A 22,050-nucleotide genomic window follows, 5' to 3' on the forward strand; every position below is an offset into this window, starting at 1 on the left:
CTATGTTTCGATGTTGATGTGACAAAACGCTAATCATAATCTCACTCTCTCTAGATGTTCTGCTTATAATGTGACTTTCTATAATGTGAAGTTTATTAGGAATGTAACTCTCATGTTACTTGATGTATGTAGGATCGTCAATGTCATCATTATGTGCCATCATATGATGTAGGCAGACAGGGTCTTTCCGTGACCATGATTGTTCTTGGCAACATCTTCTACAGAAGTGGTTTGCCATTGCCTTCTTCTGGGCAGTGTCTTTGCAGGATGGGTGATCTCAGCTATTATCAATTCAGAGATTGCTTGGCATCAGTGGTTGCGTAACCTGGACGTGATATGCACTAGCTGCTTATACGACCATCCACCACCTGCACCCATAGCTTCATGTGTCCATGATCGGAGGGCTAAGCAGGTGCTACACCTTGCCCAACGGTGACCTGCAGGCTAGTGGAGGGAAGGAGCACCTTATACCTCCTTTGTAGAGACGTATCTCCACCCCACCACCCAAGTATCCAGGATGAAATCAATAAATCTTTATCAGGTCTTGTGCTTGCTAACACTGCTGAAAATAGGAATTTGTAGAGAATTGAGGACTGGGTTGGGTTTGGCTCTGTTATTGACTTGCCCATTGGGCCAGAAGTGCTTTGTACACAGGTGGATTTTACATCCAAAATAATAGTTCAGTTGTTCAGTAGTTCAGGATTTATCAAGCTGATGATGTTTGGTTGGGTGATGCCTAACAATTTCAGAGTCTTGAAGTTTACTGTTGAAGTTTGCTTTACTTTACTATTTCTATTGTCTTTAAAGTTCTGAAATTATCAGGTTTTAAATTTAATCTCTATCAGTAGTGTGTTCAGAAAAATATACACTTGGTGGCCATTTCATTAGATACACCTGTAGACCAGCTTGTTAATGCCTAATTAGCCAATTGTGTGGCAGTGACTCAGTGGATAAAAGCATGTAGACATGGCCAAGATATTCAGACCAAACATCAGAATGGGGAAGAAATGTGATCGAAGTGATTTTGACCGTGGAATGATCGTTGGTGTTAGACGGGGTGGTTAGAGTATCTCCTGGGATTTTCACGCAGGACACTCTCTAGAGTTTGCAGAGAATGGTACGAAAAATTTAAAAAAAACATCCTATAGGTGAAAACACCTTGTTAACGAGAGAGGCCAAAGGAGAATGGCCAGGCTGGTTCAAACTGACAGGAAGGTGACAGTGATTCAAATAACAGTGGCGTAAGGAAGAGTCTCTAAATGCACAACTTGTTGAAGCTTGACATGGATGGACTACAGCAGCAAAAGACCATGAAAGTACACTCGGGCATTTTTTTTTAGGTACAAAAGCTACCTAATAAAGTGGCCATTGAGTGTATTCAGTTATTCTAATGATAACATTGAGATGTTAGAGCAAATTTAGAATACTATTTTATATCATCTCTTATCAGATCATTATGCTTCTGGAGCCAAGCAAAGCGTTCCTAAGCAAGCTGATACTGTCCAGTGTTTGCTGATTTATTTTCAAACAGCAGGATTTAAACTAGAAACACAAGCGATTCTGCAGATGCTGGAAATCCAGAAACACAAAAATGCTGGAGGAACTCAGCAGGTCAGTATGCATCTATGGAGAGTCAGTGTTTCAGACTGGGACTCTTCATCAGAGCTGGCTAATTTAAATTGGAGCAGCTGAACTGGTGTTTGATGTCCTCCGACTGACTGCTCGCTTGAGGTCCATCACTTTATAGCCCATTCAGCTCAAAGCAAAAGTAGCACATACCATGTGCTCTGCAGGGTTGTGTGAAATAATGTGCTATGTTATCCCAGCCTCGTTCCCAGAACTTGTAAATTAATGCACTGTGTGCAGATTCAGAGAACAAACTGTGAATAACACAAGGGATCAGCAAGGCCATTTTTTGTTTACGGCAGCTTCTGCAGCACTCAAGGGAGTCCAATTTGACTGCTTCTGGCGCTGACCAGTGGAGCCGATCTTTGTTTATGGACAGCCTAATTTTGCTTTTATGCAGCCAATCCCCTTTAGGACATATCAAAATATATAGGTTAGGAGCAGTAGTAAGTAACTTGGCCTCTCGAAACTGAGAAACAATTTGCCACGTAAGTAATGATATAATCCACCGTTGTCCCCATTGGTTTCTTAAGAACCTACTTAAACTTATTATTGTTCTCTCAGGAGGTGCATTCTGTAGTTCACTATTGAAAACTTTTAACACATTGAGTTTGGATGCAATTAGCAATTCTCAATGCTTAAGTCCTTGGCTGCATTGTGGGGCCTCTTGCCAGTGAGTGTGACTTATGCCTTTGAAGTGTTGACTTAGCTTTATGGTGGTACTCTGTTCTTTGGATACATTTGCCAATTTCACACGGTAACATTTTGTAGTTGGTGAAGAAGGAACCTCTGTAACACCAATGTACTTCACGAGCTAAATTTATTTTGGGTGAAAGTAACTTTATTTATTTTCTTTAGTCTGAGCAATCTGTTTTAGTGAATCTATTGGATTCATTGCTACAGATGGCTGTAGAGGCCAAGCCATTGGGTGTATTTAAAGCAGAGATTGATAGGTACTTAATTAGTAAAGGCATCAAATGTTGTGAGGAGAAGGCAAGAGAATGAGATTGAAAGGGGTAATTAATCAGCCATGATGGAATAGCAGAGCACATTTGATGGGCTGAATGGCCAAATTCTGCTCCTGAATGACCATTCAATTAGCTTATGAAATAGATTTTAAAATGTAGCTATTTTAAAAGGAAGCCAGATTTAAATTGGAAGGAGTTCAGCCTTTGATATCACAGCCACCTGTGCTTCCTGGGAACTTGTTACCTGTCACCTTCCAGTTTGTGCTTCTTCCCCCTTCCTTTTTCAGACCTAATGAAGGGTGTTGGCGCGAAACATCGACTGTTTATTCCTCTCCATAGATGCTGCTTGACCAACTGAGTTCCTCCATCAGTTTGTGTGTGTGTGTGTGTTACAGGTCAAAAAGTTTGCAATTGCTTGAGTTATTCCCTGATAGTTCTGGGTTGTGACTTTAAATGAGTGTCTCTTTTTTTTAAACCAGACGGGCCCATCTGCGACTTTGCTTGGAACGCTTGAAAGAACTGGTACCAGTGGGAGCAGAGAGTACAAGACATACCACACTAAGTTTACTTATGAAAGCCAAATTACACATCAAGGTAAGCTGTAGGGAGAAATTCCGTAACCTTGTTACTTCTGCAGAAAACCTTGGCTAATTGCTTTCTTCCATCTCAGCATCGGAACTGCTGGCCATTAGATGTTATCGAATGTAACGACTTCACAGCAATCAGATATGTTTTCATAGTAACTGAACTGTGTGGTTCTTGTTTTCTAGACATTGTTTACACTTTTGACAGCAGACAAAGTTATTTTTAATGGCATTTTCTTCTATTTTCTTCAGCCCTTATTGGATGCTACTCTTTCATTATTACAGTCTCCCAATGAAAGGTCTCCACCCAAAACATCAACTGTTTATCCCTTTCTACAGATGCTGCCTGATGTGCTGATTTCCTTGAGCATTTTGTGTGTGTTCTCTGAATTTCCAGCATCTGCAAATCTCTTGTGTTTATTCTTTCAGTGTTGCTCCTGGAAGTGTTTTGTGGTTATCATTGATGACTGATATCTCAAAGTCCATGCTTTGCACTGTCATTTAAATTTAGATCTGTGAAAGTTCTTAGAGATGAAGTAGAAGGGAGGTATTTCCTCACCAATAATATTACGACAATTGGTTTGTTAATGTCATGTACTGTGGTACAGAGAAAAGCTTGTCTTGCAAACTGTTCATACAGATCAGATCATTACTCAGTGCATTGAGACAGGACAAGGTAACAATGTAGAATGAAGTGTAACAGCTACAGAGAAAGTTCAGCGCAGGTAAATAATAAGATATAAGATCTTATCAAGGTAGAGTGTAAGGTCAAGAGTCCATTTTATTGTACTAGGGAACTATTCGATAGTCTTATAACAACAGTTGCCCTTGAGCCTTGTTGTAAGTGCTTTCAGACATTTTTTAAAAATCTTCTGTCCAATGGAAGAGGGGAGAAGAGCAGATGTCCAGGATGTGTGGGGTCTTTGATTATGCCGGCTGTTTTACTGAGGCAGTGAGAGTATAGACAGAGTCTACAGATGGGAGGCTGCTTTCAGTGAAGTGCTGAACTGTGTCCAAAAGTCTCTGCAGTTTCTTGCAGTCTCAGGCGAAGCATTTGCCATATCAAGCCATTATGATTCAATATTTCTACAGTGCATGGGTTAAAAATCGGTGAGGGCCAACAGGGACTTGCCAAATTTCTTTTGACTCCTGAGAAAGTAGATGTGTTGGTGAGCGTTCATGGCAGTGTGGTATTCATGGCTGAACCGAGACAGGCTGATGGTTATGTTCACTCCTAGGAACTTGAAGCCTAGGAACAGGTAGATTAGTATATCCAGTTGACATAAACTTATCCTTGAAATATTGAGCATTTTTTTACTTTCATATTTATACAGACCCCTGATCTACTGGTCAGTGTGAACAAAACAATTTTTAAATAATTTCCAGATAAGTCCGTTACCAAGTCCTCACCATGCTCCCTCAGCAGGCAATGTTCATCTCTACATTGTTCATTTGTTCACTCTTAGTCTCCACCTTGTAACAACCAATCCTTTTGTTCTTTCCACCTCTGATTCCAATTTAAATATGTTCAGTTTCTAACTTTGCCTTGTTCAAATGGGGCGTATGGTGACATTACAGTTGGTGTAATGTTATTACAATGCCAGCGATCCAGTTCAATTCAGCTGCTGTCTGTACGTTCTCCCTGTGTGGTGCGTGGATTTCCTCTGGGTGCTCTGGTTTCCCCCAAGCATTCAAAAGGCTAATTGGTTAGTAGGTTAATAGATAGTGTAGGTGTAATTGGACAGCATTGGCCTGTTGGGCTACAAGGACCTGTTACCATGCTGTTCCTCAAAATAAATAATTAGGCTTTTTCAGGATTCCCAGGATGTGCAAGTTTTTCCTCTTTAAAATATTTGTCTTTCCTTCTAGACACTTGAAGAAGGTGACAGAAGGGCTCTGCACCAGATTGACCAGCTACAACGGGAGCAGCGTCATTTGAAGCGGCAGCTGGAATTGCTTAACATTGAGAGGACGCGAATGGATAGCATAGGATCAACTGTTTCTTCAGAGAGATCAGACTCTGATCAAGGTAATATTTTATAGAGAGCTTCCATTTAGTACAAAATGATTGGTTATAGATTAACCAATCACAAACTTCTAGCACTGGTATAGCAATCAGAATTCTTCTTAACTCTCACATAGTTGCAAAATTGTTTCAGAAATACAGTACTGTGCAAAAGTCTTAGGCATGAAACTCATGGAATACCAGTTGGACCTCAATTAGAGCAGCAGGAGTAGGCTTGTTGACCCCCTCAAATCTGTCCTGCCATTTTAGTTTTAGCAGATTTGTCCCAGAAAGTAATTTATATCAACTCTTGGGCTGAGAGAATGATAAGACGATAAGGTATAGGAGCAGAATTAAGCCTTTTGGCCCTTTAAGCCTGCTCCTCATTCCATTATATCTGACTTTTTTCCTCAACATACATCTCGCACCTTCTCCTCATAACTCTTACTTCCCTTACACATCAAGAGTCTATCAGTAACACGAGAAAGTCTGCAGATGCTGGAAATCCAGAGCAACACGCACACAAAGTGCCTCCTCTTCAGTCCTGAAGAAGGGTCTCTTCCCGAAACATTGACTATTCATTTCCATGCATGCTACCTAACCTGCTGAGTTCCTGCAACGTTTTGTGTTTGTTGCTCAAGAGCCTATCGGTCTTTGCTTTAAATACTCCAAAATCTTGGCCTCTACAGGTCTCTGTAGCAATGACTTCTACAGATTAACCCTCTCTAATGGAAGAAATTCCTCCTCAACTGTAAAGGGATGCTTTTTGAAACTGTGCCAAATATGTAATTTAGAAACATAGAAACATAGAAAATAGGTGCAGGAGTAGGCCATTCGGCCCTTCAAGCCTGCACCGCCATTCAGTATGATCATGGCTGATCATCCAACTCAGAACCCTGTACATGCTTTCTCTCCATACCCCCGATCCCTTTAGCCACAAGGGCCATATCTAACTTTCTCTTAAATATAGCCAATGAATTGGCCTCAACTGTTTCCTGTGGCAGAGAATTCCACAGATTCACCGCTCTCTGTGTGAAGAAGTTTTTCCTCAACTCGGTCCTAAAAGGCTTCCCCTTTATCCTTAAACTGTGACCCCTCGTTCTGGACTTCCCCAACATCGGAAACAATCTTCCTGCATCTAGCCTGTCCAATCCCTTTAGAATTTTATACGTTTCAATAAGATCCCCTTCAATCTTCTAAATTCCAGTGAGTATAAGCCTAGTCGATCCAGTCTTTCTTCATATGAAAGTCCTGCCATCCCAGGAATCAATCTGGTGAACCTTCTCTGTACTCCCTCTATGGCAAGAATGTCTTTCCTCAGATTAGGGGACCAAAACTGCACACAATATTCTAGGTGCGGTCTCACCAAGGCCTTGTACAACTGCTGTAGAACCTCCCTGCTCCTGTCCCCAAACCCTTTTGCTATGAATGCCAACATACCATTTGCCTTTTTCACCACCTGCTGTACCTGCATGCCCACCTTCAATGACTGGTGTACAATGACACCCAGGTCTCATTGCACCTCCCCTTTTCCTAATCGGCCACCGTTCAGATAATAATCTGTTTTCCTGTTCTTGCAACCAAAGTGGATAACCTCACATTTATCCATATTAAGTTGCATCTGCCATGAATTTGCCCACTCACCTAACCTATCCAAGTCACCCTGCATCCTCTTAGCATCCTCCTCACAGCTAACACCACCGCCTAGCTTCGTATCATCCGCAAACTTGGAGATGCTGCATTTAATTCCCTCGTCTAAATCATTAATATATATTGTAAACAACTGGGGTCCCAGCACTGAGCCTTGCGGTACCCCACTAGTCACTGCCTGCCATTCTGAAAAGGTCCCGTTTACTCCCACTCTTTGCTTCCTGTCTGCCAACCAATTCTCTAGCCACATCAATACCATACCCCCAATACCATGTGCTTTAAGTTTGCACACTAATCTCTTATGTGGGACCTTGTCAAAAGCCTTTTGAAAATCTAAATATACTACATCCACTGGCTCTTCCCTATCCACTCTACTAGTTACATCTTCAAAAAATTCTATAAGATTCGTCAGACATGATTTTCCTTTCACAAATCCATGCTGACTTTGTCTGATGATTTCACCTCTTTCCAAATGTGCTGTTATCACATCTTTGATAACCGACTCTAGCATTTTCCCCACCACCGATGTCAGACTAACCAGTCTATAATTCCCCGGTTTCTCTCTCCCTCCTTTTTTAAAAAGTGGGGTTACATTAGCCACCCTCCAATCCTCAGGTACTAATCCAGAATCTAAGGAGTTTTGAAAAATTATCACTAATGCATCCACTATTTCTTGGGCTACTTCCTTAAGCACTCTGGAATGCAGACTATCTGGCCCTGGGGAGTTATCTGCCTTTAATCCTTTCAATTTACCTAACACCACTCCCTTACTAACATGCATTTCCCTATGTTTCTCCATCTCACTAGACCCTCGGTCCCTTACTATTTCTGGAAGATTATTTATGTCCTCCTTAGTGAAGACAGAACCAAAGTAGTTATTCATTTGGTCTGCCATGTCTTTGTTCCCTATGATCAATTCACCTGTTTCTGACTGTAAAGGACCTACATTTGTCTTGACCAATCTTTTTCTTTTCACGTATCTATAAAAGCTTTTACAGTCAGTTTTTATGTTCCCTGCCAGCTTTCTGTCATAATCTTTTTTCCCTTTCCTAATTAAGCCCTTTGCCCTCCTCTGCTGGTCTCTGAATTTCTCCCAGTCCTCAGGTGTGCTGCTTTTTTTTTTTGCAAATTTATATGTTTCTTCTTTGGACTTGATACTATGCCTAATTTCCCTTGTCAGCCACGGGTGCACTACCTTCCCTGGTTTATTCTTTTGCCAAACTGGGATGAACAATTGTTGTAGTTCATCCATGCGATCTTTAAATGCTTGCCATTGCATATCCACCGTCAACCCTTTAAGTATCATTTGCCAGTCTATCTTAGCTAATTCATGTCTCATACCTTCAAAGTTACCCTTCTTTAAGTTCAGAACCTTTGTTTCTGAATTACCTATGTCACTCTCCATCTTAATGAAAAATTCCACCATATTATGGTCACTCTTACCCAAGGGGCCTCACACGACAAGATTGCTAACTAACCCTTCCTCATTGCCCAATCTAGAATGGCCTGCTCTCTAGTTGGTTCCTCGACATGTTGATTCAGAAAACCATCCCGCATACATTCCAAGAAATCCTCTTCCTCAGCACCCTTACCAATTTGGTTCACCCAATCTATATATAGATTGAAGTCGCCATTATAACTACTGTCCCTTTATTGCACACATTTCTAATTTCCTGTTTAATGCCATCCCCAGCCTCACTACTACTGTTAGGTGGCCTGTACACAACTCCCACCAGCATTTTCTGCCCCTTAGTGTTATAAGAAGCACTTGGGTAGTTACAAGGAGGAGCAGGACTTGAGGGATGTGGGCCAAACACAGGTTGGGTGAGTGGGCAAATGTATGGCAGATGCATACATATGGATAAATGTGAGGTTATCCACTTTGGTGGCAAGAACAGGAAGGCAGATTACTATCTAAATGGAGTCAAGTTAGGAAAAGGGGAAGTACAACGAGATCTAGGTGTTCTTGTACATCAGTCAATGAAAGCAAGCATGCAGGTACAGCAGGCAGTGAAGAAAGCTAATGGCATGCTGGCTTTTATAACAAGAGGAATTGAGTATAGGAGTAAAGAGATCCTTCTGCAGCTGTACAGGGCCCTGGCGAGACCACACCTGGAGTATTGTGTGCAGTTTTGGTCTCCAAATTTGAGGAAGGACATTCTTGCTATTGAGGGAGTGCAGCGTAGGTTAATTCCCAGAATGGCGGGACTGTCATATGTTGAAAAATTGGAGCGACTGGGCTTGTATACACTGGAATTTAGAAGGATGAGAGGGGATCTGATTGAAACATATAAGATTATTAAGGGTTTGGACACACTGGAGGCAGGAAGCATGTTCCCGCTGATGGGTGAGTCCAGAACTAGAGGCCACAGTTTAAGAATAAGGGGTAGGCCATTTAGAACAGAGATGCGGAAAAACTTTTTCACCCAGAGAGTGGTGGATATGTGGAATGCTCTGCCCCAGAAGGCAGTGGAGGCCAAGTCTCTGGATGCATTCAAGAGAGAGTTATATAGAGGTCTTATAGATAGCGGGGTCAAGGGATATGGGGAGAGGGCAGGAACGGGGTACTGATTGCGTATGATCAGCCATGATCACAGTGAATGGCGGTGCTGGCTAGAAGGTCCGAATGGCCTACTCCTGCACATACTGTCTATTGTCTATTAAATAATATTATTGTACCTACTGCAACCACATCCTCTTGACAGCTCATTCCATAAACTCACCACCCTCTGTGTGACAATTTCCAGCTTTCCATTCATATCACATGGTTCTAATCAGTTGGAGCAAAAATTGGCCACTTGTCCCTGCGACCTTGTTCTGCAGATCAATAGATAAACCCCGATTTAATTGCTATTTCAGTCCCAGTATTCCTGACAGTATTGGGTAGACTTTCATTACTTTAGTTATCCTGTATCTATCCATCTGTCCTCCCTCCCTCCCAATGAGCCTGCGCCACCCAATTTCATTGAGTCACCCAACATCTTGGGGCTGAGTTGGTCGCTGATGTAAATGGCACGTTTCATTGTGACAAATAAAACTCATCTTTCATCTTTGTCAAGCACCTATTCACTCTTCTGAATTCTAGTGGATGCAAACTTTCCTCATTAAATAGCTTACTCATTCCAGATATCAGTCAAGTAAAGCTTCTCCAAATTACTTCTAAAGCATCTGCATTCATCCATAAACAAGGAGACTAATAACGGCACAGTGTGCTCCAGATTTGGTCTCACCAATGTCCTATATAAACTATAGCATAACCTCCTACATTTGTATTCAGTCCCCCGGCTATATTAATACCTGCATTCTAGCCTCTTGTGGACCATAATCTGGGACGTCATGGCTATTTAGATCTATTTAACTTTCCTTTTCCAAACTGAACTCTGTTACATTATTATGATTTGTCAGGTCTTTGCCGCCTTGCATTTTCTATACAACTTATTTTCCTATTTACCTTTGTGTTACTAGTAACTGTAGTAACAATCTATTGAATCTCTTTATCCAAATCATTTGTCTAAGTTGTAAAAGCATAATACCAGGGCATTGACCAACTAATTACATTTTGCCAATCAGAAAAGTAACCCATTAATATGCGCTTTAGTGTATCTTCGGTCACCAGTCTTGAGGCAAACCCGTACAGCAAGGAAACAGGTCCATAACTTCACTGAGTCCTCACAATCCATCTTATTACCCATGCCATTACATCACATCCTGCGCTGTCATCATCATAATGTGCCATAGACAATCATGGTGTTCTGACCATGATTGTTCTTGGCAATTTTTCTACCCAAGTGGTTTGCAATTGCCTTGTTGACAGTGTCTTCACAAGACTGGTAACCCCAGCCATTATCAATACTCTTCAGAGATTGTCTACCTGGCATCAGTGGTCGCATAACCAGGACTTACGATATGTACCAGCTGCTCATACAACCATTTACCACCTGCTCCCATGGCTTCACATGACACTGATCCGGTTGGGGGGGTGGGGGGAAGCAGGTGCTACATCTTGCTCAAGGGTGACCTGCAGGCTAGCGGAGAGAAGGAGTGCCTTACACCTCTTTTGGTGGAGACATATCTCTGCCCCGACACACTACAAGCTCTTATAGTTTGCAATAATGTTTGCATTTGGGAAGTATTGTACATCCACTGGATCCCCTTTGTCCACAATATATGTTACTTAAAAGAACATTGGTCTAACACAGGGGTTCCCAACTTTACTTTTTGCCATGGACCTTTGCTGTTAACTGAGGGGTCTGTGGACCCAGGTTGGGAGCCAATGGTCTAATGTGATTGAGCCTTTCACAAAGTAATGATAGCCCTAATTACCATGTTATTTCAATGTGCCTGGCTGTAATATTTTAATAACTTTTGTATGATAGATAGAAGTTGACTATGATCAATTGAGAAACATTACTTGAAGCTTCACAATGGAACAACAATTGACCATTTTTGTCTAGTAGAAAAAAATACTGGAAGAATGCTTCAAAGATAAACTGAAAGTAGTATTAGATCCAAGTAGAAGAAATATAAAATGGGCAGAAAAAGCAGCAAAACTGTGGATTGGGAGCAATTGAAAAGTCAGCGAAAGGGATTATGTAAAAAGAAAAAGAGATGGTTTGTAGAAGACAAAAGCTGACTCGAGATGTGTGAGCAGATCAGTGAAGATAAAATTTGATTCCCGTATTCAGAAGTAGGGAAATTTATAATGAGGAACAAAGGTAGCAGACCAACTAAACATGTGCTTTGGCTCTGTCTTCCCAAAGAAAAACACAAATAAAAACTCCCTGATGTGTTTGGAAACAATAGGGTTTATGAAAGAGGTTGAATGAAATGGTGTTGGGAAATTGATGGTGTTGATGGCTGATAATATCCAGAAATTCTGGAAGAGCGCAGCAGGTCCCTCTCTCCCCTCATCTATTCCCCTAACTTCTTACCTCTTCTCATCAGTCCATTACCTCCCCCTGGGTCCACTCCTCCTTTCCTTTCTCCTATGGTCCACTCGCCTCTCTCATCAGATTCCTTCCTCTCCAGCCTTTGACCTTTCCCACCCACCTGGCTTCATCTATCACCTTGTAGCTATCCTATAAGACCATAAGATACAGGAGCAGAATTAGGCCATTTGGCCCATCGAGTCTGCTCCACCATTTCATCATGGCTGATCCAACCTTCCTCTCAGCTCCAATCTCCTGACTTCTCCCTGTATCCCTTCATGCCCTGACCAATCAAGAATCAATCAACCTCTGCCTTAAATATTCATAAAGACTTGGCCTCTGCAGCTGCCTGTGGCAAAGTGTTCCACAGGTTCACCACTCTCCGGTTAAAGAAATTCCTCCTCATCTCCATTCTTAAAGGATGCCCCTTTATTCTGAGGCTTTGTTTTCTGGTCTTAGACTCTCCCAACATAGGAAACTTCCTCTCCATATCCACTCGTATAAAGGCTTTTCACTATTTGATAGTTCTGAATTCAAGTGAATACCAGCCCAGAACCATCAGACACTCTTCATATGACAAGCCATTCAATTCTCCTTCCCCCCCCCCACCCTTTTTATTCCTGCATTTTACTCCTTCCTTTCCAGTCCCGAATAAGGGTTTCTGCCCAAAACATCAACTTTTTTTTCATTTCCACAGACGCTGTCTGACCTGCTGAGTTCCTCCAGCATTTTGTGTGTGTTGTTTGGTTTTCCAGCATCTGCAGACTTCTTCATATTTGTGATAAATATCCACAATCTTTGACTCGGAGTACTTGAGGCAGTTGAGCTAAAAAACAAAATGAATAAGATGTATTTCTAGTGAATTTCACAAGTCCTTTGGACTCTGGAAGATTTCCAATGGATTGAAGGGGAGCTAGAAAAAATAAAAGTAAACTGGTTAATCTGACATTGTTAGTGTGTAAAATGTCTTAATAAAAAATTGAATAATGGAACACTGGCAGAATCAGACAATGTTAAACTGGATATACTTATAGGAATGCTTGACAAATCATTTGGGATTTTTTTTTGGATGATGTAACTAGAATGGATGAGGACTACCCACGAATGTGATACTATTTGGACATTAAGAAGGCTTTGAGTAAGGGTGCAGAATTGAAACGTGGGTTTGGATGTAAGGTACTAAAAGGAGTGTCATGGTATCAATAAATAGTGTTTTTCTGATAAGCAGGCAGTGGCTAGCGGCTGCTGTAGGAGTTAACACTTGATTCCTAGCTATTGATTATTTATTAATAATTTAAAGATGGGAGCTCAATGTAGTATGTCCAGATTTGCAGACCATCCTAAACTGAGTGGGAATGTGAGAGTGTGAGCTTTGAGAAGGATGCAGAGAAATTCTGATATGACTTGGACAAGTTGAGAGAGTGGACTAGTGCAGTATAATATGGATAAATGTTAGATATTACATTTTGGTGATTAAAATCAGGAAAGAATGATTTCAGTAGTGACTGATAGTGAAATATGAGACATGGATGTCTGGGCATAATGATATCTGCCTGTCCTTGAGCATCTTGGAAAGATATATAGATAGGGAAGCTGTATAGGCATATGGGCCAAGCACTTGCAAATTGGACTAGCTTAAGTGGGCATCTTGTTTGATGTGGGTAAGTTCGGCTAAATTACCTAGTTCCATGCTGTAGTAGGCCTCCGTAGCTCAGGGTCAACCATGAATGTTGTGTCCTAGCTGTCTAGATATGCAAGCCAAGGCCGTACAAAATGAAGAGCAAGCTGTTGCCCAACCCAGAGGAATGGCAGAGGCTAATACAATTTGGTACCAGCAGCATCGCAGGAGTTGCCTGCCAGCATTGAACTCAATGTAGGACTGCCTTAGGGACTCGAGCTCTGGATTTTTCCCTCGGGGTTTACTCCCAAAGCCTTCCCCATGGGTGGATATAGCCACAAGGCAGCAAAGGTTTGAGATCAGAGTTTTCCTTGTCCTAGATTAGCTACTAACCACAGCTGACGAGCCCCATCTGCCTGAGGTGACTGGTTTAAGATGCCAGTAATCCGCCTTTGCCCCTTCTCTAGTCAGTAGAAACAGTTCCATCGAGCTTAGTAGCGAAGCCACACGTGAAAGCCAGGAGCTGAACTTGGCTGTCAGAGGCTATTTGAGGTGCACGCTGTTGGGAGCATTTAAAAGGTTAGTGGGAGCTTTTCCCAATTACCACTCCAAGCTATACCAACCTTAACAAACCTTCCACACTATTACTCTTAAGACTATGATCAGTTACTGAAAGTAAGCAAGAAGGCACAGCAGACAATTAAAAAGGCAAAATGCTCTGCTGGCTTTCACATTGGGAAGATTCAAGTGCAGGAGCAATGTACAGAGTCTTGGCAGAACCAGACTTTCATGACTTGTGCAATTTTGGTCTCCTTATTGAAGAATGTTCTTGCTAAGGAGGGGGAGTGGTGAAGATCACGAGACTGATTCCAGGGTTGGCCAGAATGATATACGAAGAGAGATTTTGTGTCCGTGTGTGTGTGTGTTCCTGTGCTCTTTTTATTATCACAAACACAAGAAAGTTTGTGGATGCTCGAAATCCAAAACCCAGCAGCTCAGCAGCATTTATGGAAAAGAGTAAACAGTCAACATCTTGGGCTGAGACCCTTCATCAGGACTGAGAAGGAAGGGAGAAAATGTCAGAATAAAAAGGTGGGTGGAGAGGGGAAAGATGCTGACTGAAGTTGTTAGGTTGAAACCAGGTGGGTGGGAAAAGGTTGAGGGCTGGAGAGGAAAGAATCTGATAGGAGAGGAGAGTGGATAATAGAAGAAAGGGAAGGAAAAAGGGGACCCTGGGGGGGAGGAGGGGGAAGTAATAGGCAGGTGAGAAGAAGTGAAAGGTCAGAGTGGGGAATAGAGGAAGGGTGTGGGGTGGAATTTGCCCACTGGAAGGGAAGATCGATATTTATGCCATCAGGTCTGAAGCTTCCCAGACGGAATATAAGGTTTTGCTTCTCCACCCTGAGGGTGGCCCCATCTTGGCACACATCAGAATAGGAATGGGAAACAGAATTAAAATGTTTGGCCAACAAGAAGTCACACTTGTGGCATATGGTGCAGAGATGCTCAGCAAAGCAGTCCCGCAATTTACGGCAGGTCTCACCAGTGTAAAGGAGGCCTTTTATAATAGTCTTCTATAAAATACAAAATAAAGGTATTATTGTTACAGTTTTTCAAATAGGAGATGGTGAGTAATTAAGGTGAGAATGGGAAAAGTTCAAAGGAGATGCGGACGGGAATTTTATTTTGGTACAGAGATGAGTGCCTGGAACAAGATGCTTCCATCTTTGTCTCTGGCAGCTCATTTCAGGCACTTGCTTCTGTACAAAAAAAAAACTTGCTCCTTTAAACTTTCATAGAACACTAATTAAAATGTACATTGCTTGCACATCACCCATGTGGAACTTAAGAGGCTTTTAGATAGACATGAAAATGCAGGGAATGGAGAGATGTGGATGATGTGCAGGCAGATGAGGTTTGATTGAATTTGGCCTCATGTTCAGCACAGACATTGGGTGCCAAAGAGTCTGTTCCTGGACTGTACTATGTTCTAATTTGAGCACGCGATTTATAAAGCAGGAAAGAAATCTAAAATGATTGCATGCACAAAACAAAAGGCAAAACCTCTCACTGTGCATGATCTTTTTTTTTTAACCTGCAGAAGAAATCGATGTGGACGTGGAAAGCACTGAATACATATCAAGAGACCTGGATTGGAGCAATAGCAGTGTGAGTGACTCTGATGAGCAGATCAGTGTGAAGAGCAGCGGCAGTGACGAGGGGTACTTCAGTACAGGCATCAAGAGAATGAAGCTGCTCCCAACTCCTCATAAAACTCTTGCCAGCCTATAAGGAAAACCAATCCAGTCGGATAACTACTTTCATATGATGAGCTACTGCTCCATGGTTGGACTTAGTGTTCTGTAGCACAACATGTCTTTTTCTTCCCTATTCATCATGCTTGTTGTCTCCTGGTGCTTCAGATTTTCCCTGAAGAACCTACAGATTACTTTAAGAAAGTACGGAAGGTTTAGAGAGGGAAAGGACTGAAGGCACATTTCATATATTTGTTGGTCTAGCTCTTCTATATCATACTTGCTCTTGCACAACCATTTTTGCCTCTTAAGTTGTCCGTTTTCCCCTCTCCACCCCTCCACTGTATTTTGAAGCACTTGGATGATGCTTGCATCCTTGGACTGGAAAGAGAGCTATTAAATAGCTACACGTGTGCCAGACAGGCAGATGCATCACACTGCATGTTAGCCTGCAAAGAAACTTTGCCTAAGGGTGCTGAGTAATGCTTGTTACATAGAATGGGATTTTCAAGTTTGTGATCTGAGAATTTCTCTCGTGTTTTCAACAAATTGGACGTGTTAGAGCAAATGTGTATCTGCTTTCATGTCTTAATATGTTACCTAATATGGGATCAGGAATAGGTGAATTTCAGTTTGATTAAATACCCCAGCTTTCTAATACCATATTCCCCAAACATTTGGATACTTGGTGCACTCCATGTAATCAATCTTGCTTGAAATACTCCACAACATTTTTCTAAAAAAAAATCTGGAACAGAAGTGAAAATTCTCCCTAATGATTTTTAAAAAAATATTTAACCATTAAATTTGAACACCTTCATTTTCAGGTGGCTTGTTGAATTCACTGAGAGTTCTCATGCAAAACCAAAATACTGTGGATGCTGGAAATTCACAGCAAATCCAATGCAGTCTTCAGAAGGAAAGAAAGGTTCAGAATAATTTAACACCTTGCTTCTCCACTCTGATTCTGCCATAAATCGTGAATATTCCTAGCATATGCAGTATTTTCCATGAGAAAACACTCGTATTCTAAGATTGCAAGAGATTTTGAAAATAATGCTACAGTTAGATACTATGGTCACTATAAATCATAAACTTTTTAACATCTCGGACATTAGGAATTCATGTTTTGTGCTTTCTGAGGTCTGTAACCGTTAAAGATCTGTTCTGTTCCTTTCTGCTCCTATTGTTTTGAGAAGCCATTATCTGAGTAGCTCATTGAATTTCTCCGTGAAATTTGGCTGGAAACTCTTGTTTTTCCACGTGGTAGTATAGTCCAAGAGTGTGGAGGATAAGCACACTAGATAGTTGGAATTAAAACCTATTTGCATGGGCTACAGTCCAAATTCATTGGCATGTTATGTGTGCCTCCTTAAACATTGACATGGAAAACCCCAGAGTCCCCGCCTGCTGATGAGCATACTTGAATCATGAGCTTTGAACTAACATTTCTCTCAAATCCTCACAGACTTGACCCATTTCTGTCCCTGTACCACACTGGGAAAGTAACAGCAGCTTGTTGGAAGCACAAACAACTCCTATTAAATGGCAGTGCTCAAGCAATATATCTAGTGCTCTGATTCTTTGAGTCAGAAGTTGAAGTTAATGCCGTCCGTAGTGATATGACATTCTTAACGAAGTTGGCAGATGCACTCGATGCTGGCCAGAGATTTCAGTGAGTTGACTGTTTATCCGATAATGTGCAGACCAAGCATTTCCATTTGTCTTAGGAAGCTGAGGTGTCTTTGATAATTACTTTTCATCGCTTATTTTAATCTACTTTTATTTGTTATTGTTTTGTTTGGATTATGTTCTAGCCCAATCCACATGTACTATGGAAAGCTTGCTTGCTCCTTTTATTGTTCAAAAATAATACTTGTATTCTAGATGTTCAATTTCACAGACATTCATGCAAGTACTTGCAATATGAAACCTAATCCTTTGCTCACTATTCAGTGAGAAAGGTGAAAGGCATGTTAAAGCATTAATGAAATTGTATGTTTTATCTTTGCACTCCTTAAATGATAATCTAAACTTAAAAGATCTGTCCATAGCAGCTCTAGTGCAGTTTCTAGCAATTTATCATAACTGTAAGGCAAAATAAGCTCTAAGTTTAAGAAATAATTGGTACAAAGCTCTGGTGCAGTTTTACAGAAACTTTGCCCTTTCTCACACCTAAGACAGGGGGCATTAACTTTTCCTAGTGGCAGGCCACTTTTACCTATGCGTTGCTTATGGCAACAGATCAATTATTAACACTTTGTGACAGTTGCACAAAAATACAAATGGGGTGTCTTGGAGACCACCTGCTTAAAGCAACCAGCAAACATCTGTTACAACAATGAATTAATGATTCTCTTCAACCTGTATCAGGAAATTACTTTTCTGGACAACTGTAGTCAGTCCAGGAAGGCAGCTGAACAAAGTGTCTTGACAGCAACTCTGTAACCTTAGCCGGATCTTCATAGGATTGGCATCAGGGTTAAGTTCAAACCTTTGTGATCTTGACTTGTGTCTGGTGCCAGTTGTGAGATTTCCCCTGTACCAATCTTGAAGGTTAAGTATGATGCTGCATATACTAGGCCAAACTCACTGGGTGAAAGGCCATCTCCAGGAGGTGGCCATAGATCTGTTTTAGAGTTCTGGCTACAGTAAAACTGTAGCCCCATTAAAACCAGACTGTTCTTTTAGATATCTTCTCTTACTACTTTTTATTTTCCAATTTTGCAATTGGAAAATGCATCCACAGTTGGTTAATTACAGCTTATTTATAGAGCTTTTTCCACTTCTCAACACCAATCGTTTCTCTCCCAATCTGCATCTTTCCCTGGATTGCCCTCCTTGTCCTTTTCACTTCGATCATTACACAGGAACTAACTTTACCTGCGCTTCTACCTGAATGTTGCCAGCACTGAACGTAAGTGTAACACTGACCCCAGTATTGCCCTGTGTTTTGGGGTGGAAAAAAAAAGAAAAGTAGCTCCATACCATCAATGTATTGCACATTTGCAGTTTTACTGCATAAATTGATAAGAGGGGCTAAATGGCAGATACAAAATCCTCAGTCCAGAGGTGTGTTTACTGTTGGTATCAATCTGTAGACAGAAATTCGGTACTTCTCCTGCATGGTGGGTATATGATGAGTGCTGAGCATTCAATACATTGCACCAAGTTGTCACTCTGCCGAGCAGAGAGAACACGTAAATTGTTTTTAAAAATTCTCATTTCCAGCTGCACTTCTTCTTGAATTTGATTCCTGATTGAGTATAGGATATGATGACCCTTCCCACATTTGCACTAATCTTCCTCACTAATGATAGGCGTGCATGGATTTTTTTTAAAACTAGGAATTGCAAAATATTCCCATCGTACTTGTGAAATTTAAATTAATAATTAAAGTTTAATGTTTTAGAGTTGTTACTGTGCTTGTTAACAGCAATATGCTACAGGACAAATTCTTCCCTCGAGCACAGTGCAATTAAGCATGTAGCACTCTCCAATAACATACACCTGAAGATGTTTTCCCACCTTTAACCCTCAACATTTACGCTGTTAACCACCAGCGCATCAGAAGTTGAAACACATTTTCAAATACCAAGCAAAGTCTTTAGTTGAAGACGTGGATGCTATGGATGCCTACAGCGGATCACACTTACCTGCCTGATGATAACCAACTGATGTCTCCACAATGATGCAATTAATTTTCAATATTTTGGCAACCACATGCAGTATAAAATAAAATTGAAAACGTTAGTGAGCCTGTTAATGGGTGAGGAGTGGAATGATGCCTGGTATGTGCAGATTGTAATTTAAAAAGTGTCATTGCAGTGTGACCTTTCCTCTCACCAAAGTCTCTCTCTTCATTTGTTGTGCAAATGAGAGAACCTCGTTGTTGGGGAGGAAAAGCCTGACTGCCTTGTTTCTGAATTGAGCACTTTTTGAAAACGCAGTAGGAACACCTTGGAGCATTTGATGGTGAGGAATATATTGGACACACACCATTTCCGAATGGTGATATTGTGCCTTCTCCTCTGTTGGAATTTTAATGATTTTTGTGCACTTAGTCCGCCAGAGTCTATAGATTTAAACTGTGCGGAGATTTTGTTTTTTTTTGTTGTGAGTTTGTTCACATATCATTTTTCATACTGAACTCCCAGCTTGCACACTGACTGCACCTGATAGTAGACATGACCTCATTTGGTTAAATTGGAATATATCTGAGTTATCACCGCAGGTTTTCTTCAGTGGTGGAACGGGGCCAGTGCTGGCTGAGATTTGATTTTTAAAACCATGAGACAAAGGCTAAATTGCCTAATTCTGCTCTTATCAAGTCTGCCCCAACATTCCATCATAGCTAATTTATTATCCTTCTCAACTCCATTCTCCTGCCTTCTCCCCATAACCTTTGACACCCAACTAATCAAGACTGTTTTACATGGTGCAGTTATTGTTCAATCTGGGACTTAACGTTTCGTGATACTTGTACGTTCTTGTACTTCATTTCTGTGGGTCCATGTGAATGATCTGGTCAGTCTTCCATTGTGTGCACCAAGTGAGAGGGTTGGGGAGGAAGCGGGGCACAGTAAGCCCAATTGAAGTCCAACTTAGAAATAAATGAAAAGTGTGTACAATTGAGTCCTTATTGACCAGACAAGTGTTTTCTGGTTAAATTTCCATGTCATATTGTGAAATAGAAACTGCCTCTGTAATTGCAACCAGTCGCCAATATTTCATGATTCAATATTAAACAGTGTGCAGCTGAGATTTAAGAAGTGACAAGGAGCAGTGGTTCTACACGGATTTCATAAAATATTTTTATAAAAGTTTAAGAAATTGGGCTTTGTTCACATAACACTTAAGTGCTTATTGCAGAAAATCATAGCATTTGGAATCAGTCCTGCTCTTTTGGGTAATTGGAAGGCAAAACTTGGTTTTGGGTAACCTTGGTATAGACTGATCACCTGTTTTAGCCAGGCAGGTGCTGCATAAGGGAAAGTGTGGAAAGGAATGGATTAATGGCACTGGGAATGTGTTAAGTGCTTCCAGAAACTCCCTAGCAGTATTGGCAAAGGTTGCTTCTACAGATCTAGTTTTTTAAGATATTTTAATATTTACCTGACAATTTGAAAACTGTGTTTGAATTATTTTGTTTTGGAGTTTCTCCAGTTCTTCAAACTTCAAAGTACATTTATTATTGAAGTATTTATACTATATACAACCTTGCAGGCAGCCACAAAAGCAACGCAATAGAGCCCATTTTAAAAAAAAAAGACCGTCAAAAACCCAGTGTGCAAAAAAAACCCACAAATCATGCAAATAACATTCAGAACTAAAGTTTACAAAAGTGAGTTCACAGCCACAAAGCCAGTCAACGCTGCCGCTGGGCCAGGAGCCCATCAGTTGCAGACCACTGCCTCAGTTCAGCACACAGATGAGTTTGTCTCTCAGACAAATGTGTTTAGCCTTTGAAACCCTACACATTTGAAGAATGGTCACAGTTCTGTGCAGAAGAGGTGAGAAATGTGGGCATTTGGATGAGCAAGGCAGGCTTGTAGTTTCATTTTAAAATCTGAATAGATTGACATAGAATTTTGACCTTTTTCATTACCAACAACTGCACCCCCACCCAGTTAGAAGATTTCCTCCATTTCCTGCAGCATTTGTGTCCAACCAAAGGACTTCCTGCAGGCAAACCTAACTCGCTGACCAGGGGACATCACCTAGTCTCTGCTTTAGCTCAGAGAATTGTTCAATGTACCTTGCACGATAGTTGCTTGGTTAGAATAAATCTCTTTTTCTTCCATTCTGGACCGAGTAGAAATGTCTATTTCTTTAGGATCTTGTTAATTTTAATCCCTAATATTTTGTTCCAATCATTTGCCTGATCTTTCTATTCTTGCGCTGGTACATAAGAAACTGAAGCACTTAGGGGAGGTGGGGAGAGATACTAAATTTTTATATGCAAGGTAAAAGATTCAGCATGAACCTGCACAAATGATTATTGGAGGGGAGGGCACAATTCTTTATTTTTCATATGCTGATTATTGTAAATACCTTTTTTATCCCTCTGTCAGGACCATACAGTGGTGCTTATTCCAGGTAGCACATGTGTCACGCTACTGTATGTGTTAGACATGTTTGTGTGTATGTATACTTAATGTATTGTTTGACTGTTGTATAAAATTAAAAAAAACAATTTATTTCATTATTATATCGTCTCTGTTGTGATATGTTCATGGTAATCGAGCTCCACACCCTCCAGCAACACAAAATTGTTCTGGACTTGAAGTGATTCAAGTACCGATATCCAACTTAAAAGTGGACTGTCATCAAAAAACAAATTAAGTACTCGAGTGCAAAGGGATTTGGAAGTCCTCGTGCAGGATTCCCTAAAGGTTATCTCGCGGATTAAGTCA

General features: G+C 41.0%; 1 protein-coding gene across 1 annotated transcript in view; it reads left to right on the forward strand.

Moving 5' to 3' along the window:
- The window catches only part of mxd1 (MAX dimerization protein 1), a 43,794-nt gene extending 21,952 nt beyond the window's left edge, over positions 1-21,842 (forward strand). Inside the window, exons 4-6 of the mRNA XM_073060272.1 lie at positions 3,074-3,188; positions 5,048-5,207; positions 15,481-21,842. Coding sequence (XP_072916373.1) covers positions 3,074-3,188; positions 5,048-5,207; positions 15,481-15,671 — 466 coding nt within the window. The 3' untranslated portion in view covers positions 15,672-21,842. The remainder of the gene's footprint in view (positions 1-3,073; positions 3,189-5,047; positions 5,208-15,480) is intronic.
- The last annotated feature ends 208 nt before the right edge of the window (positions 21,843-22,050 follow it).

This window comes from Hemitrygon akajei, chromosome 1 (genome assembly GCF_048418815.1).
Source record: "Hemitrygon akajei chromosome 1, sHemAka1.3, whole genome shotgun sequence".
NCBI classification, from domain to species: domain Eukaryota; kingdom Metazoa; phylum Chordata; class Chondrichthyes; order Myliobatiformes; family Dasyatidae; genus Hemitrygon; species Hemitrygon akajei.